This window comes from Oryzias latipes, chromosome 18 (genome assembly GCF_053564925.1).
Source record: "Oryzias latipes strain Hd-rR chromosome 18, Olatipes_Hd-rR_3.1".
Lineage (NCBI taxonomy): Eukaryota > Metazoa > Chordata > Actinopteri > Beloniformes > Adrianichthyidae > Oryzias > Oryzias latipes.
Window position 1 is genome coordinate 5,058,702 of NC_136254.1, and position 26,518 is coordinate 5,085,219.

General features: G+C 42.6%; 2 protein-coding genes and 1 long non-coding RNA gene across 5 annotated transcripts in view; 1 reads left to right on the plus strand and 2 right to left on the minus strand.

Annotated features, from left to right (window-relative positions):
* Positions 1 to 2,368: 2,368 nt before the first annotated feature.
* On the plus strand, positions 2,369 to 3,112 carry ccl36.1 (chemokine (C-C motif) ligand 36, duplicate 1). The gene is made up of 3 exons (XM_023965879.2): positions 2,369 to 2,573; positions 2,651 to 2,762; positions 2,876 to 3,112. Exons 1-3 carry the CDS (start codon positions 2,504 to 2,506, stop codon positions 2,967 to 2,969), a joined length of 276 nt encoding a protein of 91 aa, XP_023821647.1. The 5' UTR covers positions 2,369 to 2,503; the 3' UTR covers positions 2,970 to 3,112.
* Positions 3,113 to 4,319: 1,207 nt separating this feature from the next.
* On the minus strand, positions 4,320 to 8,948 carry LOC111949232 (uncharacterized). Its single transcript, XR_002875251.2, has 3 exons — positions 7,973 to 8,948; positions 5,632 to 5,998; positions 4,320 to 5,559 (listed from the first exon to the last, which is right to left on the minus strand). It is a non-coding gene; the product is annotated as an uncharacterized LOC111949232 (long non-coding RNA).
* Positions 8,949 to 10,970: 2,022 nt separating this feature from the next.
* The window catches only part of LOC110014400 (tripartite motif-containing protein 16-like), a 30,118-nt gene continuing 14,570 nt past the window's right edge, over positions 10,971 to 26,518 (minus strand). Inside the window, exons 1-4 of one of the 3 annotated variants that reach the window (XM_078936687.1) lie at positions 25,705 to 25,892; positions 23,392 to 23,473; positions 20,591 to 20,729; positions 10,971 to 13,295 (exon numbers count right to left, since the gene is read on the minus strand). In XM_078936687.1, the coding sequence (XP_078792813.1) occupies positions 11,482 to 13,143 (1,662 nt within the window). In that variant the 5' untranslated portion in view covers positions 13,144 to 13,295; positions 20,591 to 20,729; positions 23,392 to 23,473; positions 25,705 to 25,892 and the 3' untranslated portion in view covers positions 10,971 to 11,481. Of the gene's footprint in view, positions 13,332 to 20,590; positions 20,730 to 23,391; positions 23,474 to 25,704; positions 25,893 to 26,518 lie in introns of those variants that run through there. The other 2 variants (XM_078936688.1, XM_023965877.2) reach the window with 2 other exon arrangements.

A 26,518-nucleotide genomic window follows, 5' to 3' on the forward strand; every position in this document is an offset into this window, starting at 1 on the left:
TTCATCAATTTTTGAATTCATTAATCCTCAAATCCATTAATCCTTGACTTTATGAATCATCAAATCATTGAATCCATGAATTCTTGCATTTGTGATTGATTGAATCCATGAATCCTCGAATCAATAACTCTACAACTCATTAAATTTCATCAATTTTTTAATTCATGATTCCAGGAATTTGTGAATCCATGAAGCCTTGAATTTATGAATCCTTTAATCCAAGAGTCCTTGAATTTATGAATAATTAAATCATTAAATACCTTTATCCTTGAATCAATTAATCATTGAATCCATGACTCTTCAGGAATAATTGAATCCATGAATTATTGTGTTTACTAATCATGAAACCAGTAATCAATGAATCCTTTAATTCATGAATCCACAAATCTTGAAATCATTAATCCATGAATCCTTAAATTCATCATTTTTTAAATCAATTAATTTTTGAATTCATAAATTTATGAAAAGTAAAATTATTGAATCCATTAATGAATGAATTAATAAATCCATTTCTCCTTAAATCCAAATATCCTTGAATTCATTAATCCTTGAATCCATGAATCGTTTAATATATGAATCTTTGAATGAATGAATTATTGAATCCTCAAATTTATGGATCAATGATATAGTTAAACCAGTGATTCAAATAATTATTGAATTTGGAAATCATCCAACCCATGAATCCTCAAATCAATGAATTTATGAATCCATGAATTCTTAAATCTGTGAATTCTTGAAATCATGAATAATTGAATCCATTAATCCTTGAATTAAATAACCCTTGTGCTATCTTAGTTGACCCCACCCTTGCATTGACGTGTTCTCCCTACCATGACAAAGGTGGATAAAGTTGGAAAGAACCATCAGCTAAAGACGAGCTTTAGCTGGTATTTTTGTTAGAACTGAGCGACTTTATCAGCAGAATTAAGAACAAGGAAGTGAAGACTTTAACCACTTCTGATTGGTCAGACTGATGACATGTGATTAAACTTTCAAGAATGATTGGCGGAGACAGTTAAAGGGGCGGGACTTTTCCTTACACAGTTATAGCTGCAGCTTAATCGCGGTATCGTCATTCTTATCAAAATGTCTTTAATAGAATTAAATAAACACAAGAAAAAGTAAGTTTAAGATCTTTTATATTCCTAACTACTCAGTGTTTAATCAGGGCCTGTTTGGATGAACACAGAGCTGATTTCCTGGAGATGGGAAATGTTTTTAGATCAGTGAATGATTAATGAGGGTAATTTCCCACGGCACACTTGACCATCTTCCACGGCACACTAGTGTGCCGCGGCACACTGGTTGAAAAACACTGGTCTAGATGACCCAACTCCCAATGTCAAAGTGCCTAGGGATAGCACAAGGGTTAATCTATGACTTCTTCCATGCACAAATTCTTGAATTCATACATCCTTTGCACAACACGATGTCAGGTCAGAGGAGCACACGGACTAATAGACTCCTTTCACTGCGCTGCAGGACAGAGCGCTTTAAGAACTCATTTGTCCCTACAGCTATCAGGCTGTTTAATGAACCTGCCTGATATGAACTGTCTTTTTACTGTTGTTTGTTGTCTGTGGTTGTGTGTTTTGCTACCGGACACCTGAATTTCTCCTTTGGGAGATTAATAAAGTTTATATCTATCTGTCTATCTATCTATCCTGGAATTCATGATTATTTAAATCATTGAATCAATGAATTCCTAAATTCATTAATCATTGAATCCATAAATCATTGAATTCCGAATCCACAATCCATGAACCTTTGAATATATGAATGTTAAAATTATTGAATACATAAATTTCTGAATTTGTAAATCATTAAATCCACCAATTGGTGAATTCTAGAATCCATGAACCCCTCAGCTCTTGAATCCAAAAGTTCTTATTCCTTAAATGCATGAGGTTTTGAATCTATACATCCTTTAAAGACTAAGTCCATGAAATTTTAAATCCTTGAATTCACGAATCCTTGAAATTTGCTCTTTTTGTCAGGTCACTCAACTGAGGTGAAAAACAAACACTGATCATGAATCCTCAGTTTCTCCTCGTAAGCAGATGTGTGTTGAAGCCGCTGCAGTTTCTGTGAAAACTCTGACAAACGCTCCATCAGAGGACAACCCTTCACTACAAATATGAGTTCATGCTTTTATGCAATTAAATGAACATTAGCATCAAATATTTATTCAATTTTCTAAGAAAGAAAGCCTTGGTGTAATGTGATCTTCACTGGAGGCTGCAGAAACGTCAGCTTTTGTCTCTACGTGAGTCTGACCTCTGCTCTAACCACAGCTGCATTTCCTCTGCACCTCTCAATAGAAGTGAGTGGAAAGTTCAGCTATCGGCTCAATCGGCCCCCTTTCACCACAGCCACCCTCCCTCTGTAACACCTCTGACACAACGCCACTTTGATCACAACCTGACTCTTCTTCCTCAAGAGAACATCGGACTCAGTTCAAAGATCAGCTGTGTGGATCTCCTTCTCCTTCATCGCCTCCAACATGAAGACTGCTTGTATCCTCCTGCTCTGCATGCTGGGAGCGGCGCTCTTCTGCACCGTCTCCTGCAACAGTCAGTTCACTTTGGAGCAAAAACGCTTCACATTTGGAAAAAGTGAGGATCATTTAGTCACTGCTTGTTTCTTTCAGATGCAGTTGGACCCGAAAACTGCTGCTTCAAATTCTACCCAAAAAAGATCCAAAAACAACGAATCAAATCCTACAATCTGACTGATAATCGCTGCGCCTGGTCTGCGGTCATGTAAGTAACTTTCTTTACATCCTGAGGCTTTCAGCACAGCTTCCTGAATGATCATCGCTCAGTTTGTCTGCTTTAATCTGCAAAGAACTTAAACGTGAACCTTTTGGTTTTAGTTTAAGGACCAAACGGGGTTTAAAGGTCTGTGTGAATCCAAATGACGACTGGGTCAAAGAGGTCACGCAGTTTCTGGATGAAAAGGCTTTCTAAAGTCACACGGCAGTCGGATCATCACTTTTCATCCTTTCATCCACTTTTTTATCTGGATTCTTTTATTATAGTCAACTGTACAACTATTTCTTTCTGTCTGTTCATGTTCTTTTTATTTTGTATATAATAAAAGCATTTTTTTATGTCTTTGTCATTTTCTACTTTACATTAACAATTCTAACATTTTTCTTGTAAAATCCTTTATGAATTGAGGTAAAAAGTGTGTTTTCTATGAAAAAAAAGCATGAAGGTTTGTGTTTTTCTCAACTCTCTGTGTTCAAACATTCAGAAGTAAAACTCTTTGGGCAAAATGATCAGCTAATGACGTTCAGTCTGTTCTGATTCAAAATAAACACATTCAATTCAAATTACTACAAAATCAGTTCACCCAAACTTCAATAAATGAATAAATATGTTCTAAACAGTTAAAAAATAGAATCTATCAATGGATGAGGCTGAAGTTCTGTGGAGGAAAAACTGCTGAGATGAAAAACTGCCCACAAACTGTAGCACCACAAGAATGACAGGAAATGACTTAAAGGTTTTAGGCTTTTGTTGTTAAATATTCAACACCTCCACTGTGTTTCTCTCTAATACCCAGAGTGCACATTATTAGTCCAATTTTACATATTGTTTTGCAAAATCTTAAATATTTGAATGAAATTAAGACAAATATCAAAGTAGAGTAAGTTTAAATATTTATGTAGATGTTCACTTACAGATTATTACTCTTTTAAAAAGTTTGAAATCCAAAAATGAGATTGTTTGTTTTCGATGATTTACAACTGAAAGTCTTTATATTTTTAAACTTTGCTTTATCAGAACAAGTAGTTCTTCCCCCATTCCTTCTTCCTTAATTCTTTACTAAAACAAAACAAAATGTTTTTAAAGAAAGTTATAATAAAAGGAAATGTTGCATTTAAAAGTTGAACTTAAAGTCCCTCAGCGTTCCGCTGAGAAGCTTTCCTTACTGAAGACACTTCATTTTACTGAGTTAATATTTTTGTCATTTATTTGACGCTGTATTGCCCCTACATATCATTTGGGTTAAGAACCATGTAGCGCCGTTTAAAACTTGTATGAAGACTTAAAATTGTAGTGAACCAAGTCTGCAGACTTAAGAGCAATGCTGTTGTAAAATATAAACAGCCGAAGCTAAATAGTAAATAGCAGCTTCATGCAGAAATTCCAGTGTTAGTGGATTTCAGAACCACTTCCTGGTTGTGAAGCTCAGTCACAAACACAGACGTTCCTGACTCAGAACATCGTTGCAGTTCTCCTAAACATGCAAAGCAGTGATGCATCTGTTTTTTCTGACCTTCAGCTTTAAATGTGTGTCTGCAGAAACAGATCTCAAATAAATCGTTTATTTATTTATTTACAGTAACTGTGAATCCTTCAGTTCTTGTCCACTAAAACTGGCTCCTCTAAATGTCTTTAAGTCCAAAAGGAGTTAAAGAGACAAACTGCTCTCAAATTAATCCTAAGGTCACGGAAGGTCATCTGAGGTTTAGCGATTCTGTAATTTCAGAAGTCCATCGTTATCTAGTTAATGAGTTTATCACAGTAAACGTTTGACTCTAACAAATACAGACATTAATCACAGCCATGAAATGACATTTTTAAAACACCAAACTGTTAAACCAGGCAGTGTCCAGCTGCAGCTACTGAGCATGACAGGGCAGCTGTGGGTCACAGCGCCCCCATCAGGAGAGAACTGTCAATGCAAGCTGTAGATTCAGACCCATTTTCATTCTGATCCAGCTCAACTGGTTCGTGTCAGGAGTCTCAGAGGAAGCAGACTTCACCAGGAACAGCTGGGGCCTTTTGTTATCTCAGCTTTGAAGTGTTTTGGGTGTTTTTAACCCTTTTTATGTAGCATTTCTCTGATGATGCAGGACACATATAAAAAATTAAGGTTAAAATTGCATTTTGAGTATTTCCTAATCCTGTTTGTGACATAGGAAATACGCTGGGGGAGGGGCCACAAGCTCCCAGCTCCGCTCCATTCTGATTCATGAACTATGAGACAAATAGATCCATGAACGTCTTAGTTTTCCTCATCTTAGCTGGAATCTGGATCAGAACTGGATGGCTGGATAGCTCTGAAATGGATCTTGATTTTAGTTGCACCACTTATGTTAGGTTGGGGGTGTGAGGGGTTGTGAGATACTGAAAGAGCAATTATAAAGAGGAGCTCTTAGCAATGGGGAGAGGAAGAGGGGATGGGATTCCTCCACGCCAACAGTCCAACCTACAACTCTAATCAACTCCTGCTGCTCTGCAGAAACTATGTTCTAGAAAACAACACAGTTGTTTTGTTGAATGGGGGCTGGACCCACTAGTGAGTTGAAAAAGGTTTTATCAAATCCCAGTTGCGGTGGAGAGTTCTGGATTGCTTGGGTTGGTGATGAAGTTGGTCTGGTGGAAGCTGCGATGATAGACGATTTTCCGGTGATCGCCTGCCTGTCTGGTCCGGGTCAGGAGGTCCTTCTTGTCCATCACCACGGCCTCCACCTCTGCCAGCTGAAAGCTTGTTCTTGACCTCCACCTGAATCTGGCAGAGTTTCTCCTTCACCTCTGGCAGGACCTCAAACAGCAGCACAGAATCTGTTGATCCACAAGTGGGAAGAAGACCATGTCAACCTGAATCAGTACCAACCTGGGAGACCCTGATGTTCTCATTTATCAGCTGTTTTATCTCTGCAGCTTTTCTTTCAGTGAGTTCCTTCTGCCGCCGCTCAGCCTCCAGCTGCTGGTTTTTGACCTCCAGGACCTCCCTGTTGAACTCCTCCTCCTCCTCCTCCCTGAGCTCCGCCTCCAGCCTGCAGATCCTTAACGTCAGCTTGAAGTGCTTCAGCCGCACTTGGGACAGGCTGTCCTGTGCGAGTTTCTCTGCTCTCAGGCTGGCCTCCACCCTGGCCCGAGCTGCTTCTTCACCCAGATGGGGGCTCAGTGCCGCCACAGCCGAGCGCCACAGCCTGAGCCGAGCGCCACAGAGCCTCCAACTCCTGCTGCTCAGTTTCCACCTGAGATGTGAACGAGGAAACATCCAGAATCAGGTCTAGCTGCTGTACAAACACACCTGCAAGATCTTTAAATGGTTTCATCCAGATGGAGCATTTCTGAAGTATTAGACCTGATAAAACAATAGAAATGATGGTGTCATATGTGAGCAAGAACACTAACAATACTAAATAGGCTATTGTAAATGAAACATTCATAAGAACAATAGCGTTTGTCCTTTGTTATTTCCTTTGCCGTGTCATGTTTTCTCACAGGTTTGAAATGTCAGTCTTGTAGTTGCAAACCATTGCCAGCAGAGGGCGCTCGTGCGCCTTACCACTCCGATTTTCCTATACCTCTCGATTTCTATTGATAAAACAATACAAAATGATGGTGTCATATGTGAGCAAGGACACTAAAAATACTAAATAAGTTATTGTAAAAGAAACAACAGTAATAACAACTTTTTTCCTGAACTGTGTAATGCTTTCTTAAGTCTGCCCTGTGGGCCACATCAGCATAGTGGCTGTCCTCAAAGGGCCAGATATAACTTACACATGTAACTAAATGTAATGAAAAATAAACCTAACTACTCCTTAATGTTAAATAACTCATTATTTATTTACTATAACGTTTTATAGAAAACATGTATTTGCTTGTTACTCTAGCATAAATTCTTTTAAATTTGATTCTGTCAGGTTAGGTTATATGGACAGTGTTTAAGCCCTAATGTATAGTAGCCCAATCCGACCTTTCAAGTCCAATTCCCCCTAGATAGGAATAAATACACACTAATTTTCATTTTTTTTATTTTAAGAAATTCAAAACTCTCTTGCTCTCTGGGGCAACATAAAATGACATGGCGGGCCACATTTGGCCCCCGGGCCTTGAGTTTGACGCATGTGCTTTAGAGAGAAAAAGAAACTACAGCTTTGTGGAGCCTCATTCAGTCAAAACAGGAGAACTTGGGTTAAAGACCTTCTCCAATGAAAATTGTGTTTTTAACATGCTGTTGCATTTTTCTGATAATGGAGGACAGAAGAAAAAACCTAATTCATGCCGGCTGGATGGCCCCAATTTTGGTTGCCATTTTTGTTGCACCAGTAATGTTAGGTTGGGTTTGTGAGGGGCTGTAAGCTAGAGGGAGAGAGTGTCAACAGAGCTCCACCGTCCCTTATAATCTGGTGGAGCTGGATGACAATCTACAGAGGTAGATCACATAAAATCTTGGATGGATCTGAACCTCCTATGTCTGAATGAAAACAAAACTTACTTTTGCTTTGTTTTATTGGAAAAACTGACCTGCTGACATGTTGCTGCAGTGCTGTTGGCCCCCTGAACCCCTCAAATGCTCCTGTTATGAGGAATCTTGGGGTAAACCTTGACAGGCTTTTTACATTTGACAAACAGGTCAGTGCAGTATTCCTAGTTTTATCACTTGAGGCTAATCAGCAAAGTTAATCTTATTGCTCTGGAACAAGTGAACCATTCTTTCATCTTTTCCAGACTGGACTGCAGCAACTTTTATCTCTTTCCTAAGGATTTTAACTCCAGCAGATCTAGTGGGCCTGCCTGTTTAATTTTATTTTATTTTTATCAGGGACCCCAAAAACCAGAGACCTGGGTTGATGACAGAAACTTAAAACATTTCATAAATAAATTGAAACATGACAAAGGAGGGCCGAAACAGAGCAGATGAGCTGACGCTAAGCTGACGGACATTTCTTTAACTAAAGGAAGACAGCCTGAACCTGGAGAGACAGACGGGGAAAATCAGAACAAACCAAAGCAGCATCAGAACCAAACTCAACAGCTGAACCCCTAAACTTTTATTGTTTTTATTTTTTTGTAATTTTATTCATAGTTGACTTAATGTCCAGTTCTTTGGTTGCTTCTGCTTTTACAAGTGCTAAAAAATAATAAATTGTAATTCACATATTTTTAACACATCAGAGCATCGTTGACAGATAAAGTGGCACATGTTCATTTACACTCACTGATCTGGCTGCAGCTTCCAGTGATTTCAGAAAAGTATCTGCCCATGTTCTGCATACGGTTTGGTTGTAGGTGTACAACTCTCCCTTATAGATTTCATGATGAACCTGGAGTTTTTGCTCAGCTCTGTGCCTTTTCTGTCCGCTGACCAAATCATTGTTTATCCAGGGAGCTTTCTGTCTACTTTATCTGATTGTCATCTTCATAGGAGCAAAGGCATCCAGAACATTCAAAATGCTAGAAGTAACAGTGTTCACTAATTCATCACCATTAGCACCAGAGGCGTTTTCAAGGTTGATCATTTCTGCAAACTGTGCTCTAGTGTTGCCATTTATGTGTCTCCTTTGGACAACTGCAGGACCAGGAGGTGGTCTGGGAGCAACAGACAGGTCAAAGAACACAGAAATTAAAGCCGCAAGCGACGTTGTATGGCCCGCAGACGCAACCTGCCTTCCACGCCCAACTCTACGCACATTCGCCGCCCTCACCGCCCACCTTTGATCAATGCTAGTGAAAGCTGCATTTGATAATTATGCTAACTATGCCAATTGTAGTAATGTGGCTGAAAGTACTAGCTTCGCGATCAGCATCATCAACTCTCAAAAAACACATTGCCTAAAATGCTAATTATGCTAACTATGCTAGCTATGCTAATTTGGCTAAAAGTGCTAGCATTGCGATCAGTATCATCAACTCTCTCAGAAACATACAATAATATCAATCAATCAATATGGTGCTTGCAGTCTGTGACTGCTGCAGGCCATAATAAAAATCATTGAATCTTTGACAAGAAGACATCAAAAGTCTTCTCCTTCAGCAGATCCAGACAGATGGAACAGCAGAAGCTTTCTTCATCCAGATCCTTCCTGCTCATTTTGCTGCAGAGTTCCAGTTGAAGAAGCTGCAGTTCTTTCTGCACTGAAGGTTTCCTCACAACTTGTTTCCCTTCAAGACTTTCAAAGGTTTTGTCATCAGGAGGAGGGATTTCAGGATCAGAGTCCAGGACAGTCTGGGATTTCCCAGAAGATTTACTGCAACTCAGTAACATTTATTGGTTTTACCGTCAGTCAAAGATCATGAAAGAGACAAAGTCCAGAGTTCTTCATGGTTATCAACAACTATTGTGTTTTAGCAACAACAGTCAGAAGTTCTTTAGAATGAATTTAAGACAGACTCTGGAACTATGAAGAGATATTTCTGTCACTAAAATGAGAAAAAAAGAGAGAAAATCCCATCAGATTTCAGGAAGGAAGTGCTAAAAATCTAGATTTGTACTTAAACTTGATAGAACTTTTATTGGATCCTGAAACAATGAAGTCCTGTTTCTATTCAGCTTAACAGCAGCAGGAAGTAGGAAAAAGGATGACGGTTCACCACAGTAGACTTAAAGCTGTACTGATAGAAAATGTCATTTTTGACTTGTTGACATTGTTCATCAGAGAACATTTGCTGCATCAGGATGATCAGAATATATTGACAACTACTATCCTTGGGACCTGTAGGTATTTCACTCCCCATGTAACCAGGGTGACCCCATTCTGAATAAAGGTGTGAGGAGGGGGCAGACACCCTCAGAGCTGTTTGGAGCAGAGGTGCTGAAGGGTTGTCTGTTCCCAGCTCTCCTCACCAGAAATCGTACTCGGCTCTTGGTTTCTGTTTTCTTTTTAATACTGTCTTGTGTTTTCAGAAATAACTTTGACAACATCCTGATCCAACCCAGTTACCCAGCCTCCTGTTGGAGGACTGTTGGAGTTACCACACTCTAGGACAGGGGTCCCCAAATCCAGGCCTGGAGGGCCGGTGTCCCACATGTTTTCCAACCAAGCTGCCATTGAAGATCCTTATTGGCTAAACACACCTGATCCAGGTAATCAGCAGCAGATAAGGCGCCCAATACGCCCCCAATCCCCCCGTCTAGCGGCCCAGAGAGGACGCTACACAAAAACCTTTATTTGATTTGTTAAAATGTGAAATAAGATGATTTTATCACATTTCAGGCACTGACACCACCTCAGACCAGGTGTAAAGATTTTTTTTTCTGAAATAAAGGTTTCACAAATCAGAAACTGTGTTTAGTGTAATCTTTACTATCTAAATCCTAATTTAATCCAGGTTTGAGCAGTCCAGGTCCTGTGGTTTCTGAACAGGACCCGGTTCTATGTGGTCTTAGTGTGAAAAATGCAGTGGAATGTTCCTTTAGTGTCCTCACCAATCAGAAGCCAACTTCAGCGTCGTGCCAAGATGCACATTGTGGCATTGCCCGCATGAATTTTCAGAGCATCCTAAGCTAAATGTTGAGATGACAGCCCCTAAACCTACTACTATGATGGAATCAACCTGGATGAATGAGAGTCTTCATAGACAGAAGCTAAATGTTGTTGTTGGCACGGATTAGCCTAATCCTAACCTTTCTTCTGGGTCTGTTCAACCAGGAATAAAGCTCTGGCCAACATATTTAGAAACTCATGAGCTGATAATAATCCTACCAATAATGACGATTTATCGTATTTCGGGCAGATACTCGAAGCAGTGTTTTCAGGTAAATACCCTAGGGCGGTTCAGTTAATTAACTCACCTGCTCAGCGTCCTATTTAAGGCAGGTGCGCAGTTGTTCATTCTTTCTTACCTTCAGCGCTCATTCTTCGCCCCACCCTCCTCCCCGGCTTCCACCTGTGGGCTCCGTAAAGGGGGGTTTTGTTACCCGAAAGTTTTATGGAAATTTTATGGAATTTTATGGAAGTTTTATGGAATTGAACGGAGCCTTATGCCAAACGAAAATATGTGAATGCCAACTTAAAGAATGTGGAAAAATGTCAAATAAATATTTCTTACTGCAAGAGTTGTCTGACTGAAATGAAGCTAAAAGGACTCAGACTGACTGACAGATGTTTCTGCTCTAAACATGAACTCTGTCATTTCTGGAGTTCCAGGAAAACTGCCTCAGTTCTTCCCTCATATTATTCCCACTTTTCTTCATCACATTTCACTCAAACTCTGGAATGAAGACAAAAGAATCAGGAGGTTTTTATTGTCACATGATCAGAAACAACTTTTCTCTGAAGAACAGACATGAAAACACAAATCTTCAATCCAAAGTTGTCAAATGAAGCAGAAATAAACAAAGTTGTAAATGTTCTTCTTTCCACAAACACAATCTTCTCCTTCAGCTTCTTCTCTTGTCGTTTCTGTGGAGAACAAACCAGAGAAAGTCTGGGATTGTGACCTCACTGATTCCATTTGTGTTGCAGCTTCCTTCAGTTCCCATGACAACAACACAAAAACATGTGTGTGAAATTTGAATTCAAAGAAACCAAAAGAAAACAGATTTGACTCCCAAAAGTTTGACATTCATGTTCCAAAATGTCTCCAATCCACATTCTAGAGATTTTCATTTCTCTCTATTTCTGACTACAAACATTTCTCCACAGAATCTGAACAGTTCAAACGTTTAGTTCTAAATGATCCAAAGCAGAGAAATCACTGAAAACAAACATTTCACTTCTTTCAGGAACTATTTCACTTTACACAACTCTGCTTTGGCTCCATAATAATACAACCCCAGTCCAGCATGGAGCGGCTGAGTGAAAGTGGTCTGGACTCTGTGGAGGAGAGTCCTGCTTTCAGAGACGCTGTAGAAGGACAGAACACCTGCTCTGTGATCCAGGTACACTCCTACTCTGGAGGAAACAGGAGCTGAGATGGAGGTTTCTATGCTGTTGTGGAGAAATGAGAAACAGTCTGGATAACAAACTAATGCCCAAGATTTATCATTTAAACCAAATCTATTTTCTCTTCCAGATCTGCTGATGTTCTTGTATGCAACTGCTACACAAACATATTTTCCTCTCCTCTCCACCTCCCAGTAACAACGTCCAGTCAGAGTCTCTCTACTCAGAACCTGATCATAATCAGTAAATCTGTCTGGATGATCAGAATCAGACTGAGGTTTTTCCATCCCTGTCACCTTTCTGTTCTCCTCTGACAGTAACAGATTTCTGAATGCTGTGTTTGGATCCAGTGTGATTTGACATGAATATCTGAGGAAGTCAGTTCTGCTCTTTGGTTCTGGTTCTGACAGTAAAACGTCCACATGAGAGACTGTCAGTGAGATGTTTGTCCATTCCTCTCTCAGAATGTCCTGCAGTTTGTCTCTGAGCTCTGACACAGCTGCTGTCACATCCTCAAAGTATGTCAGAGGACGGACATGGATGCTGGCTGAGGGGGTGGACTCACTGAGTGGTGGCAGTGAGGGGTAGTTGAGCAGAAAGTGGCTGTGATCCTCTGGGAGCCAGAGCTGCTTCAGCTCAGCGTCTCTCCTCTTCAGCTCAGCCATGTCCTGCTCCAGCTCCTCCTGAAGACCTTTGACTCGCCTCACTTCAGTTTGCTGCTGGGATCTGATCTGCTGCTCCACATCACGGCTTCTTTTCTGGAGGAGACAGATCATCTCAGTGAAGATCTTCACACTGTCCTCCACGCTTTGATCAGCAGAGTGATTGATGGCCTCCACCTCCTGTTGAAGCAGCTTCACCTCTTTCTCTCTGTCCTGGATTCTCTGCTGGATTTGTTGCTGACTCTCCTCCAGCTCTCTCTGCTTCTCAGTCCTTTCTGCTGCAGCTGAGACTGTGTCGTGGCCTCTATGTTCATCCACAGAGCAGAGATAACAGATGCTCTTCTGATCAGTGCGACAGAACATCTTCATCACCTCATCATGACGGGAGCAGATGTTCTCCTGCAGGTTCTTGGAGGGTTCCACCAGCTTGTGTTTCTTCAATGCAGCTGCTTTCAAATGAGGCTGAAGGTGTTCCTCACAGTAAGAGGCCAGACAGCTCAAGCAGGACTTGATGGCTTTCAGTTTTCTTCCAGTGCAGACGTCACAGACCACATCTTCAGGTCCAGCATAGCAGAGACCAGCAGGAGCAGCTTGGAGTCCGGTCTTCTTCAGCTGCTCCACTAAAGCTGCTAACATGACATTTTTCCCCAGAACAGGCCTCGGTGTGAAGGTCTTCCTGCACTGAGGACAGCTGTGGACTTTCTCCTCTGCATCCCACAATCCTTGGAGACACTTCATGCAGTAGCTGTGTCCACAGGGAATAGTCACCGGATCCTTCAGCAGATCCAGACAGATGGAACAGCTGAAGCTTTCTTCATCCAGATCCACTCCTTTCTGCGCCATTTCTCCTCTCAGATACACAGACTGTGAGAGTTTCACTTCCTCAGAAACCGGTTTGACTCTGATCCTCCAACCAGATGGTTTCACTGTGAGTTCAGCCAATCAGCTTCTTTCTTCTCTTCCTGTTGGTGACGCCCATCATGACAGAGGAGGAGCTGCAGATGAGTAAGAGGAGTCCTGATCTGTTAACCCTTTCAGAGAGAGAAAACTACAGACAACGGATAGAGGGACTCTTTAGGAACAGTAGAGGAATCAGGACTCTGACTGACTCCAACAGAACCACCACACAGGTCAGTCAGGACAAACATCTCCCAGACACACTCAACCTCTTCTTTGCTCGCTTTGACAAGCAGCAGGAAGACCCCAGCCTGCTAGCAGGAAGCAGCCTGAGGAGGAGCCAACCAATGAGTTATATGGCTGGAGGAGACACGCCCACTTGGGAAGCCTGGCTGACGGTGGCGCAGTGTATAATATATATGTGTATAATTTATAGATAAACATCATTTGTTGCTGTTAAATAAGAGAAACATTTAATGAAAAATGCAGAGTTGCAGGACTTCTTACAAATAAAAAAATCATTTCAAAGAACTTTTAAAAATAATTTTTAAACATGTAGAAGTTTTAGACCTCTTTGACATGTAATTTAAATTATTCAGAAAAGCCCAACAATAAGTCAATAGTAAGTTTATTGCAATAATAAATGATAACAATATATAAATAAGTCAATAATAATGAATCAATAATAAATAATAATTTAATGTGAACTAACTCTTTAAACGGCTGAACCCCCGCAAAGCCGTGGTCCCGGACTCTGTCTCCCCCTCCACCCTGAAGCACTGTGCCAACCAGCTGTCTCCAGTGTTCACAGACATTTTCAACACTTCACTGGAGTCCTGTCATGTGCCAGCCTGCTTCAAATCCTCAGTCATCATCCCTGTCCCCAAAAAGACCAGAATCACAGGACTGAATGACTACAGACCCGTTGCCCTGACCTCTGTAGTTATGAAGTCCTTTGAGCGCCTCGTCCTCCCCTACCTCAAAGACATTACAGACCCCCTCCTGGACCCCCTGCAGTTTGCCTACAAAGCCAACAGATCGGTAGACGATGCTGTAAACATGGCCCTCAACTTCATCCTCCAGCATCTGGACTCTCCAGGATCCTACGCCAGGATCCTGTTTGTAGACTTCAGCTCTGCCTTCAACACAATAGTTCCATCCCTGCTCCATGACAAACTCTCCCAGCTGAATGTGCCTGACTCCACCTGCAGGTGGATCACAGACTTCCTCACGGACAGGCAGCAGTATGTGAGGCTGGAGAAGCTTGTCTCAGATACCCGGACCACCAGATACCCCCCAGGACACCAGTCTGTCAAACTCCTGAAGTTTGCTGACGACACCACACTCATCGGCCTCATCTCTGATGGAGATGAGTCGGCCTACAGGAGTGAGATAGCCAGTCTGGTGTCATAGTGCAGCGCTAACAACCTGGAGCTCAATGCTCTGAAGACAGTGGAGATGACAGTGGACTGGAGGCCAGCAGTGTTGCCAGATGGAGTCACAGTTTTCCATCCCAAAAGTCATCTGAAAACCGCCAGACCCCGCAAAAACCCGCCCAACGGGGGGGGGGGGGGGGGGGGGGGGGGGAGTACAGTATTGAAAACTTCTTCAGCGGACCGGCCTTCTTCCATTCATTTTCTTAACCCGCTATAACCTATGTATAACCTCTTCCATCCTTGTGCTGGGCTTGCGCCAAAGCGCCCCGACTACTACCGTGTCAACCTGCTGCTATGATGACCGTATTTAGCGCTCTCTGTGTTGGACACACTGGACGAGCGCGGGGGAAAACAACTCTGAGCTGCAGAGGATGTGAACAGGTGAACAGGTAGAGAGGAAAAGCAGGTAGAGAGGCAGGGGAGGGGCTTTGGCTTCAAACTGTCAGAGAGATGGAAACACACGGGCGTCAGATTCAGACGCAGCTTTCACTGTGATAGTTGAAGAAGAGACTTTCCCTGGGATGATTTTATGAATTCAAACATGGAAACATGATTACCAAGTAGAACTCTTGATCTCTCCACATTCTACGTGTCCACCATGCATCGATACACACAGACATGCAGCGATCAGACCAGAACGTTAGCTCGTAGCTCCGCCCACACGCGACCCGAGAAAGTTCTTTGAAATCATGATTGCACATTAGAATGTAACACTCATTGGTTGTAATTAAAAGAGCTTTGATTATTTCACCACATTCAAGTTCACACATGGATTTGGAATTATTCAAACACCTGTTTAATGAATATTTGGATATTTGAACATTTTTTGAGCTCATTACTTAAACCGTTCCAAAGTTTAGTGCCACACTCCGACACACAGAGACTTTTCCTAGTGGTTCTTATCAGTTTGGTCTTGAAGTTCCTATATCCCCTCAGTCTGTGGCCTACTTCATTTTCTAAGAACTAAGAAATATCGGAGAATGGAAATAATCCAAGATTCCTTTTTAGCACTATTGCTAAATTAACTCGCAGTCAGAGCTCAATAGAACCACTTGTTCCTGTTTCTCTCAGCTCTGATGATTTTCTTACATTTTTCGATAGTAAAATCTCAAATATTAGATATAAGTTGAATCAAGTTATTCTACTATCAGCCCAGAACAGGCTGAAGCGACAGAAATGGAGGCATCCATAGAAACCTCTGTAACATTAGACTGCTTCACTGCTGTGGATCAAGCGGAAATAACATCAATTATTACGTTCTCCAAATCCTCAGCTTGAATGTTAGACCCAATTCCCACTAGACTTTTTAAAGAAATCTTAACAATTTCTGATATGGACTTGATTTTATCTCCATATCAACAATTTTTTTGTATTGGTCGGCTTGGGACGACTAACAGATCGACGTCAGTTTGAGACGAATGGGAAAAGGTCAACTTTTTTGTTGTCCTTAGCAACAGTGTTTTTTTGCTAACCACACCCACATTCCTTATATGTCCGTATCCAGTGTTTTTCATTATGTTCATTTCCTGACATGGATGGATGCATTAAAATTTCACAGTATTCCATTGAAAAACAGTTATAACAGTGCGCATAGTGGGCATATTTTCATTTGTTTTTAATGTTCATTGATATGCATTGTCCCTTTCTCAATAAAGTTAATTATTAGCAGGGTTGCCAATGGTCCTACCCACAACTCAGACAAGAATAATTTGATAAACTACTTCTTCTGCTGAAACTATGTCCTAGAAAACAACGCATGTTCTTTGGGAATAAAAACAGCACTTTGTTTCCACAGATTACCAAAAGAAACATCAGAACTGGTGTCTGAAATCTGTCCACCATGGAGTTTAAACTTTCTGTGTGGAAACAGACTTACAATTTCACAATGACTCAATACCTGTTTCCTGCACTGAATGATGAACAAGCCTCACTCAGAGGAGGATCCGCGGTTTTGTAGATTGAATTGTGTGGGTGTGACCTGCCTTCATCCTCCAGTGACTGTAGCTTGTCACTTCTCACACAGTCGACATTCAGGTCAGTCTCACGTAATTCCTCACTGGAGGCTGTGGTGCCGCCGTCATTCATGGATCGGAAGATGAATTGCTGCTGACTGGTGTTCAAATACTAAAGTTGTCTCTGAATCTTGCCAATCACTGCCGGCCAAGGTGCTTTAGTGGCCGTGACATTTCAAAGGTGGCAGAGACTCTCTGGGCAACGCACATGGATTCCCTTAAGTTCCGGACACTTTTGGTGCTGGACTTGCACTCTTCATCTGGCAATTGCTCCAGCTAGAGGAAATCCCAGACGAGCCCCCATTCGTTACTGAAACTAGTCCTAGGGGTCAGCTGTGTGGTAGTAAGAGACTCACAGCCAAGAGTAGACTGTGTAATCTTGTGTTGCAGCTATGCCTGTGAACAAATCAAGATGCTAACAGGTTTTGAACCTGAACCTCATTCCTCTACTGTCCACAGTGGCGCCAAAATCACCATCCACGGGTGGGAGTGTTTAGCACATCCACTACTTACAAGACCCACAAGTTTCAACCTACAAAATAGAGGGGGTATTGTCCTAATGGAAAACCCCGGCAGTTTTGTTGTGTTTTGTTTTAAACCCACTATTCAGACTGTAAACAAACAGGGAACAAACTGCAATCAAGCAGCTTCAAATTAAACTCTAAAACCTGATTTAGCTACATTTCTGTCTCAGCACAAATATCAGGCATAAAGAGGTTCTCTTTGTTCGCGATAAGGGTGGGTTTGTCAGCTCAATTCAGATAAAAATGTAAAATATTTACATTCAAGAAATCAGAATCAAAAAACCTGCAGAGAAAAATATTTAAATGTGAGAATTCTCCTTTTAGCTTGTCTAAAATCATGTGATGGTTACAAACAGCTGCAGAAATCCACCTCCATGCATTCACCTTTGCTGTAACCACAGACCCTTTTCCTCTGCACCTCTTCAGAGACGAACGGAAACTTGTTTTATTTATTTATTTATTTTTTTTTAACTTGTCCTGTCCAACAGCTGGGCAGACAGATGAGAGCTGAGGGCCTCTTGTGTTGGACATATTTTACTTTAACAAGAGGGGTTATTCATCTTCAGACAAACCAAATGTATGTCTGAATAAACCCCTTTTGTAATTGAGGCCAAACTTTATTAATTTCAATCATGTCTGAAAATCTTTGGTGTTGGACCGGACGGAAAAGGAAAGAGGGGAAGAAGAGAGAGGGACGTTAGAGAGAGGGGGGGTAGGTGGTGATAATAGGAGGGGAAGGGGGATAAGACCATGAAGCACCATAAAGCAACAAGTTAACTGGTTGTTAATCATTATAGTAAGGTTCTAATGTAGTACAAAAAGGGCGGAGCCTGTCCACGCACACACTCAAGTGTTATAAACACACCTGCTAGCTGAAAAAATGTCCATCTGTCGACATGTACACAAAACAGATAGTGTTCACACGCATACTTATGCCTTAAAACCAACTAGTGTGAAATATTTCAGTCAATCAATCATGCAAACTGTTAGTGCAAAGGTGAGCTAACACCAGTGCTCAGGTGAGTGTTTATGTTCTTCTAAAATGGATGGTGGAACGTGAAAAGAAGGAGGGAGAGTGCCCAGCCATCCCCACCCCAAGACCCCCACCGCAGCAGCAGCGGCAGCCGGAATCCCCCCAACGCCACACGGGAACCGGCAGGGAACAACCGCCGCCCAGGCGACCAAGCCCCCCACCCAGGCCAGGGCCAGCAGGACCGCCGCGAGGCCCCCAGAGCCAGAGAGCAGGGAGGCACGGAGGGAAAGAGAGCGCCGCCCCAGCCCAACCAGGAGAGCAGCCCCCCCGCCGCGCCGGAAGAGCCCAACGCAGGGCCCCACCGGAGAAGGATGCCCACAGCCCCAGACGAGCACCCCACCACCACCCAGGAGTTCCGAGCATCCCCCCGCCCCAACCCCAGGTACGAGCCAGGACCCCCCAAGGGAGACCCGCTCCGCACTCCAGGCAGCCATCCGCCCGGCCGACGGCTGGTCCAGGGAGGAGCGAGGCAGGGGCCCGCCGCCCCCGCCCAGGAGGGGGGAACCCCGGGGAAAAAAGAGGGCCCACAAGGGGTGTTGTAAATATGGCCCGACCAGGCTCGGCCACAGTTGGAAATTTGGCGGGGCCCAGCACTCAGGAGCAAGGACCAGAACCCACCCCCCAGGGACACAAACACCCCCGGCTCAGATGTAATGTGAACCCCCCCACCGTGCGGAGAGAGCACCGCCGGGCCCAGGAAGCCGGCACCCTGGGGACACGGCCGCCGTTGCAAAGGGGCCCGTACCCCCCACCAGGGAAGAGGCAGGGGACAGATGGTCCTAGGTCCCACCTTCCTTGCAAAAAGTGTGTGCGTGTATGTGTGTTTGAGAAGGTGTGTGTGTGCATATGTGTGTGTTTATGTTGGGATGTATATATTGAGGGGGGAGGGGTGTGTGTACTAAGGGGGGTGCAGTTAAAATTGGCGAGTAGGGCACTAAGGGGACATCTCCTGATTACTCACAGTGACGTCCCCTCACCCTCCCCACCAAGGGACCCTAAATGTCTAAGGTGCGGTTAAAATTGACGGGTAGCGTGCTAGGAGGACATCCGCTGCTTGCTGGCAGTGATGTCCAAGCACCCCCCCCCTACCAAGGGCCCTACATGTCTAAGGTGCAAATAAAACCGAAAGAGGGGGGCCCACTCCATACGGCAACCATAGGAGGGGGGCCACTGCCTAGTAAACCCCCCCCCCCAAGGCTCATCGCAGGCTAAGCCCCCCACCCCCTCACCCTATTATGAAGTTATATGAGGAAGGGGGTAAGTTGGGGACAGCTGATAGACTGTCCCCCGGTGGTCAAACAGCTGTCCCCCGCCCCCCCCCCCCCCCAGCAAGGGGGCCAGGCCCACCCAGCCCAGGGGCCCCACCCCCGGAGGCGCCGACACCCCAGGCCCAGCACCACCCCCCCCACACAGAGAGAGAGGAGCCAGAAAGCGCCGGCCCCCCCCGGAGCAAGCCCAGGCCCCCACCCCCAAACGCCGGCCCTAGAAGAGCTCTGGTCAGGCCTCGACGGGACCGAGGCAGCCAACCGGCCAGGGAAACCGCCGATGGCCTCAGCGGAGACCCCGACCCATCAACCCCCCTGCCCCGTACCAATAGTGCCCCCCCCCCTCCCCCACAATGCCCCCCCACTGGACAGGGCCGACAAGACCCCCCACCCCACCCCACCCCAGACCCCGCAGCCGAAGCGGATGACACCCAGAGCGACCGGGGGCCCCAAGAGGGTTGTCCCGTCCCGCCCCAGAGCCAGGGAAGGGCCGATCCCAGCCCCGGGCGTAGGTGGGAAGCCCATCCAGCGCCGCTGGGCTCCCCCCCAAGCAGCGCCCCCCGCCAACCCCCCCCAGCACAGGCAAAGGGACCACCCCCCCAAGCCAAACCAGACCACCACCCCACCCCCCCACCACGCACCCCCACACCCAAGCCCAGAGGACCACGCAGCGCCCCAGCCCGCCCAACCCAGGCGCCGGACCCGACCCCCCGACCAACGGAGCCCCCACCACCCCCCGCCAGGCACCGGAGGCCCCGACCCCCACCCCGGCCCACGGCAGAAGGGCAAGGAGCAGCGACGACCAGGCCCCCCCCACCCCCTAAGTCATGGAGTTAGCTATGGGAGACCAGAGAGACCTAATTCTTTCAAAGTTACTTGAACTTTGGGCTGACATTTTTTCCAAGCTGATATGATCAAGCAGCAGATTTCTGTGTTGACTTATATTTATATTTTTTTTGCTTTTCCAATTTATTAAAATAGTTTTTTTAGCAATGCAAAGAGTTATGAAAATGATAGAGTCTAATCCTCTTTCAACCTCGATGGCACTCATGTCACCAAGCACACAAAGTGACGGTGAAGCTGTGATTGAAACCTTAAGCCAGACTGATAGATCGGCACATACCTGCTGCCAGAGAGCCTGGATAGGCGTGCAGAACCATAGTGCATGCATGTAATTATCGGGTAGATTACTGTCACAGTGCTGACAAATGTCTGAGTTACTGAGATCCATCTTGAACATCCTCTGTCCAGTGTAGTAAATTCTGTGAAGAGTTTTGAAATGGATTAGCTGCAGATTTGGACTTTTTGTCATTTTAAAGGTGTTTAGACAGAGTTCTGACCAGAAGCTTTCATCTGTGCTGATGCTCAAATCTGCATCCCATTTTGTTGTCGGAAGTGAAATATTGTTATCTAAATTACATAAAAGTTTGTATATTTTGGAGAGAGTTTTATTCATTGAGAAATTGATCAGAGTGGTAACTACATCTGGTAGCTTTAAATCGTTGTCTCTGTATTTAAACTTTTTAGTAATAATTGATTTAAGTTGCTGATATTCCAAGAAGTTATTTATTCCATGTTTGTCTTGAAGTTCCTGGGGAGTTATGAAGCTTCTATCAATAATTATGTGCTCTAGTTGTTTTATGCACCCTGCTTGCCAAGCTGGGAAGTGGATAATTTTTTTGTTTATGAGGATGTCTGGGTTGTTCCAGATGGGTGTCATTTTGCACGGTTGAATTGATGATTTTGATATTTTGAGAAATTCCCACCAGGCTGTTAAAGTGGCATTTATATTAATACTTTTGAAACAATCCTGTTTTTTAACTATTTGGCTAATAAATGGAAGATCTGACAGGTTGATCTTTCCACATAACGCCTGTTCCAAGTCTAACCATGAGTTGGTTTCTGGATTATTTTTTAACCATTTTAAGATGTATTGTAATCTATTTGCAAGAAAGTAATTGTGGAAGTTAGGTAATTCTAATCCTCCACAGCTTTTTGCAGATTTTAAAGTTTTTAGACTAATTCTTGCAGGTTTATTGTTCCATAGAAAACTTGATATGGATGAGTCTAATGTTTTGAACCATTTTAATGGCGGTTGTGTGGGAATCATTGAGAAGAGATAATTAACTTTGGGTAAGATTTTCATTTTTACCGTGGCTACCTTGCCCATAAGGGACAGAGGCAGGTTGGTCCAGCGTGTTAGATCGTCCTGTATGTTTTTCAGTAATGGGGTGTAGTTTAGCTGCACCAGTTCTGATATTTTAGGGAAAAATAAATACCTAGATATTTTATATTGCCTGATTTAACTGGTATTGTGAGTCCTTGCTCCGCATTACTGTTCAGTGGTAATAAAACAGATTTATTCCAATTAATGGAATAGTCTGATATAGAAGAGAATTCATTAATGATTGTTGCCGTTTCATTTACAGAATGTATATTACTTAAAAACAGTAATATGTCATCTGCATGGAGACTGATTTTATGATGGCTGTGTTTGGTTTTAATTCCTTTAATGCTCTCATTCTGTCTTATTGCTGCAGCTAGAGGCTCGATAAATATTGCAAAAAGAGAGGGGGAGAGTTGGCAACCCTGTCTAGTTCCTCTTCCAAGAAAAAACCTGTTGGAAGTCTGTTTATTAGTTCTAACTGATGCCTTGGGGTTGTGATATAATATTTTGATCCAATTGATGAATGATTCTCCAAACCCAAACTTATGGAGGGCAGCAATGAGGAACTTCCAATTTACTCTATCAAAGGCTTTTTCAGCATCCAGTGATAGTATAGTCATTTCCTGGTTTTTGATGGTGGCAAAGTCTATTATGTTAACGAGTCTGCGGACATTGTCATCCGAGTGTCTGCCTTTGATGAATCCAGTTTGATCAAAGTGAATTATGCGAGGAGTGATTTTTTCTATTCTCTGTGCTAGTGCTTTGCAGATAATTTTTACATCTGCATTAATTAAAGAAATGGGGCGATAGCTTGAAGGACTCGTGGGGTCTTTGCCTGGTTTTAGAAGAAGGATAATGTTGGCAGAGTTCATGTTAGGTGGTAGAGATTGGCTTTCATTGATAAATTTTACCGTTTTATAAAACGTTGGTGCCAGTTGTTCCCAGAATTCCTTATAAAACTCTGCAGGAAAGCCGTCGGGTCCTGGTGCTTTGCTGTTAGGCATAAGTAACAGAGCTTCATGAAGCTCAGACAACGAGAGCGGAGAGTCTAAATTTGTGATTTGATCTTCGTTTAACTTGGGCAGGTTTATATTGTTGAGAAATGAGTTGATGCTTTGTTCTGATGGATTGATCTGTGGAGTGTATAAGTTTTGATAAAAGTGTTTAAACGCATTATTAATTTTTACCAGGTCATGGGTGACATTCCCTGTTTGGTCCATAATAGAAGTGATTGTTGATTTTTCTTTATTAATTTTAAGCTGATTAGCTAGAAATTTGCCAGATTTATTTGAGTTTTCATATCTTTCCAGTCGAAGCCTTTGTATCTGGAATTGTGTTTGTTTATTAATGATGTCATTTAACTGCAGTTTTAAATTTTTCAGGTCGCCCAGTATGTGTTCCTGTGCAGAAGCAGCATATGCAGTCTCCAGAGTTTTTATTTTATTTTCTAATTCTAATAAATCTGCTTTCTCTTTGCGTTTTTTATGCGTTGAATAAGAGATGATTTTCCCTCTCATGACTGCTTTTGCTGTTTCCCAAAGAATACTTGGTGATATTTCAGAAGTATCGTTGAATTCTAAGAAGGTTGCCCACTCTTCAGAGACGAACGGAAACTTTGTCATCAGCCCCTTTCAAACTACAACGGACCTCCCTCTTTTTGTATTAACTCTTCTGACACCTTTCTGAGGATCCTAATAAATACCACCCCGACTCATCTTCAGCCCAAACTCAAATCAAAGATCAACCGTGAGGATCACCTTCTTCTCCTTCATCATTTCCAGAGGAATCCATCAACATGAGGACCGCCGCCATCCATCCTGCGCTCTTCTGCACCGTCTCCTGCAACAGTGAGTTCAGACAAAAAGGATGATTTTTAATTTATTTCATTTTCTTTCTAAAAATGTGTTTTCTTCAGATTCCAACGGTCCAGACAACTGCTGCTTCAAATTCTTCCCAGGAACGTTGAGTCCCTCCAGAGTCCGTTCTTTCATTCTCACTGATGATCGTTGTCCCAAACCTGGAGTCATGTAAGTGCTGCACTCCTCACTTCTGTATAGCTTCAGAAGTGATTATGAGTCTAACTAACCTCTATCTGCTAACGCTGAAATAAAACTTGTGTTTTTGTGTTTTCTTTGTTTCAGTTTAGTGACAAGAAGGAACCTCCACATCTGCGTGGAACTGAGTGCCACCTGGGTTCAAGATATGTTCAAGATATGAGGACATAGAGGAAAAAACTTAATTTATGCCGGCTGGATGGCCCCAATTTTGGTTGCCATTTTTGTTGCACCTGTAATGTTAGGTTGGGTTTGTGAGGGGCTGTAAGATAGAGGGAGAGAGTGTCAACAGAGCTTTACCGTCCCTTATAATCTGGTGGAGATGGATGACAATCTGCAGAGGTAGATTACATAAAATCTTGGATGGATCTGAACTTCCTATGTCTGGATGAAAACAAAACTTACTTTTGCTTTGTTTTTTTCTTCCGTACATTGCGGCAACAGCAAGAACTACATATTTCTAATGTAAAAGCAAAATGTAAGAACTGTCATGTAACTTATATGTATATACTTATATGTATATTCTTATATGTATATATATATATATATACTTATATGTATATACTTATATATTTATATATATATATATATATATATATATATATATATATATATATATATATATATATATATATATATATATGTATTACACTTTGCTTTTACATTAAAAAAAAGTAGTTCGACGAGAGAAGGCTGGCTCAACACCATTCTGTTAACGGGGACCAGACGGTGGGAGCAAATAACTCCAATTTGACGCTTTTAAAGACTTATCTTTTTCCTAAGGCTTTTAACTCCAGCAGATCTAGTGGGCCAGCTTGTTAAATTTTATTTTATTTTTATCAGGGACCCAAAATACCAGAGACCTGGCCTGGTTGCAGAAACTTAAAGCATTTCATAAATAAATTGAAACATGACAAAGGAGGGCCGAAACAGAGGAGATGAGCTGACGCTAAGCTGACGGACACTTCTTTAACTAAAGGAAGACAGCTTGAACCTGGAGAGACAGACGGGGAAACTCAGAACAAACCAAACTCAGCATCAGAACCAAACTCAACAGCTGAACCCCTAAACTTTTATTGTTTTTTATTTTTTTGTGATTTTATTCATAGTTGACTTAATGTCCAGTGCTTTTGTTGCTTCTGCTTTTATAAGTGCTAAAAAATAATAAATTGTAATTTACATCATTTTAAACACATCAGAGCATCGTTGACAGATAAAGTGGCACATGTTCATTTAAACTCACTAATCTGGCTGCAGCTTCCAGTGATTTCAGAAAAGTATCTTCCCTTGTTCTGCATACGGTTTGGTTGTAGGTGTACAACTCTCCCTTATAGATTTCATGATGAACCTGGAGTTTTTGCTCAGCTCTGTGCCTTTTCTGTCCGCTGACCAAATCATTGTTTATCCAGGGAGCTTTCTGTCTACTTTATCTGATTTTCATCTTCATAGGAGCAATGGCATCCAGAACATTCAAAATGCTAGAAGTAACAGTGTTCACTAATTCATCAAAATTAGCACCAGGGGCGTTTTCAAGGTTGATCATTTCTGCAAACTGTGCCCTAGTGTTGCCATTTATGTGTCTCCTTCGGACAACTGCAGGACCAGGTGGTGGTCTGGGAGCAACAGACAGGTCAAAAAACACACAGAAATTAAAGTCGGAAGCGACGTTGTCTGGCCCGCAGACGCAACCTGCCTTCCACGCCCAACTCTACGCACATTCGCCGCCCTCACTGCCCACCTTTGATCAATGCTAGTGAAAGCTGCATTTGATAATTATGCTAACTATGCCAATTATACTAATGTGGCTGAAAGTACTAGCTTCGCGATCAGCATCATCAACTCTCAAAAAACACATTGCCTAAAATGCTAATTATGCTAACTATGCTAGCTATGCTAATGTGGCTAAAAGTGCTAGCATTGAGATCAGTATCATCAACTCTCTCAGAAACATACAATAATATCAATCAATCAATATGGTCCTTGCAGTCTGTGACTGCTGCTGGCCAAAATAAAAACCTTTGAATCTTTGACAAGAAGACATCAAAAGTCTTCTCCTTCAGCAGATCCAGACAGATGGAACAGCAGAAGCTTTCTTCATCCAGATCCTTCCTGCTCATTTTGCTGCAGAGTTCCAGTTGAAGAAGCTGCAGTTCTTTCTGCACTAAAGGTTTCCTCACAACTTGTTTCCTTCAAGACTTTTAAAGGTTTTGTCATCAGGAGGAGGGATTTCAGGATCAGAGTCCAGGACAGTCTGGGATTTCCCAGAAGATTTACTGCAACTCAGTAACATTTATTGGTTTTACTGTCAGTCAAAGATCATAAAAGAGACAAAGTCCAGAGTTCTTCATGGTTATCAACAACTATTGTGTTTTAGCAACAACAGTCAGAAGTTCTTTAGAATGAATTTAAGACAGACTCTGGAACTATGAAGAGATATTTCTGCCACTAAAATGAGAAAAAAAGACAGAAAATCCCATCAGATTTCAGGAAGGAAGTGCTAAAAATCTAGATTTGTACTAAAACTTGATAGAATTTTTATTGGATCCTGAAACAATGAAGTCCTGTTTCTATTCAGCTTAACAGCAGCAGGAAGTAGGAAAAAGGATGACGGTTCACCACAGTAGACTTAAAGCTGTATAGAAAATGTCATTTCTGACTTGTTGACATTTTTCATCAGAGAACATTCGCTGCATCAGGATGATCAGAATATATTGACAACTACTATCCTTGGGACCTGTAGGTATTTCACTCCCCATGTAACCAGGGCGACCCCATTCTGAATCAAGGTGTGAGGAGGGGGCAGACACCCTCAGAGCTGTTTGGAGCAGAG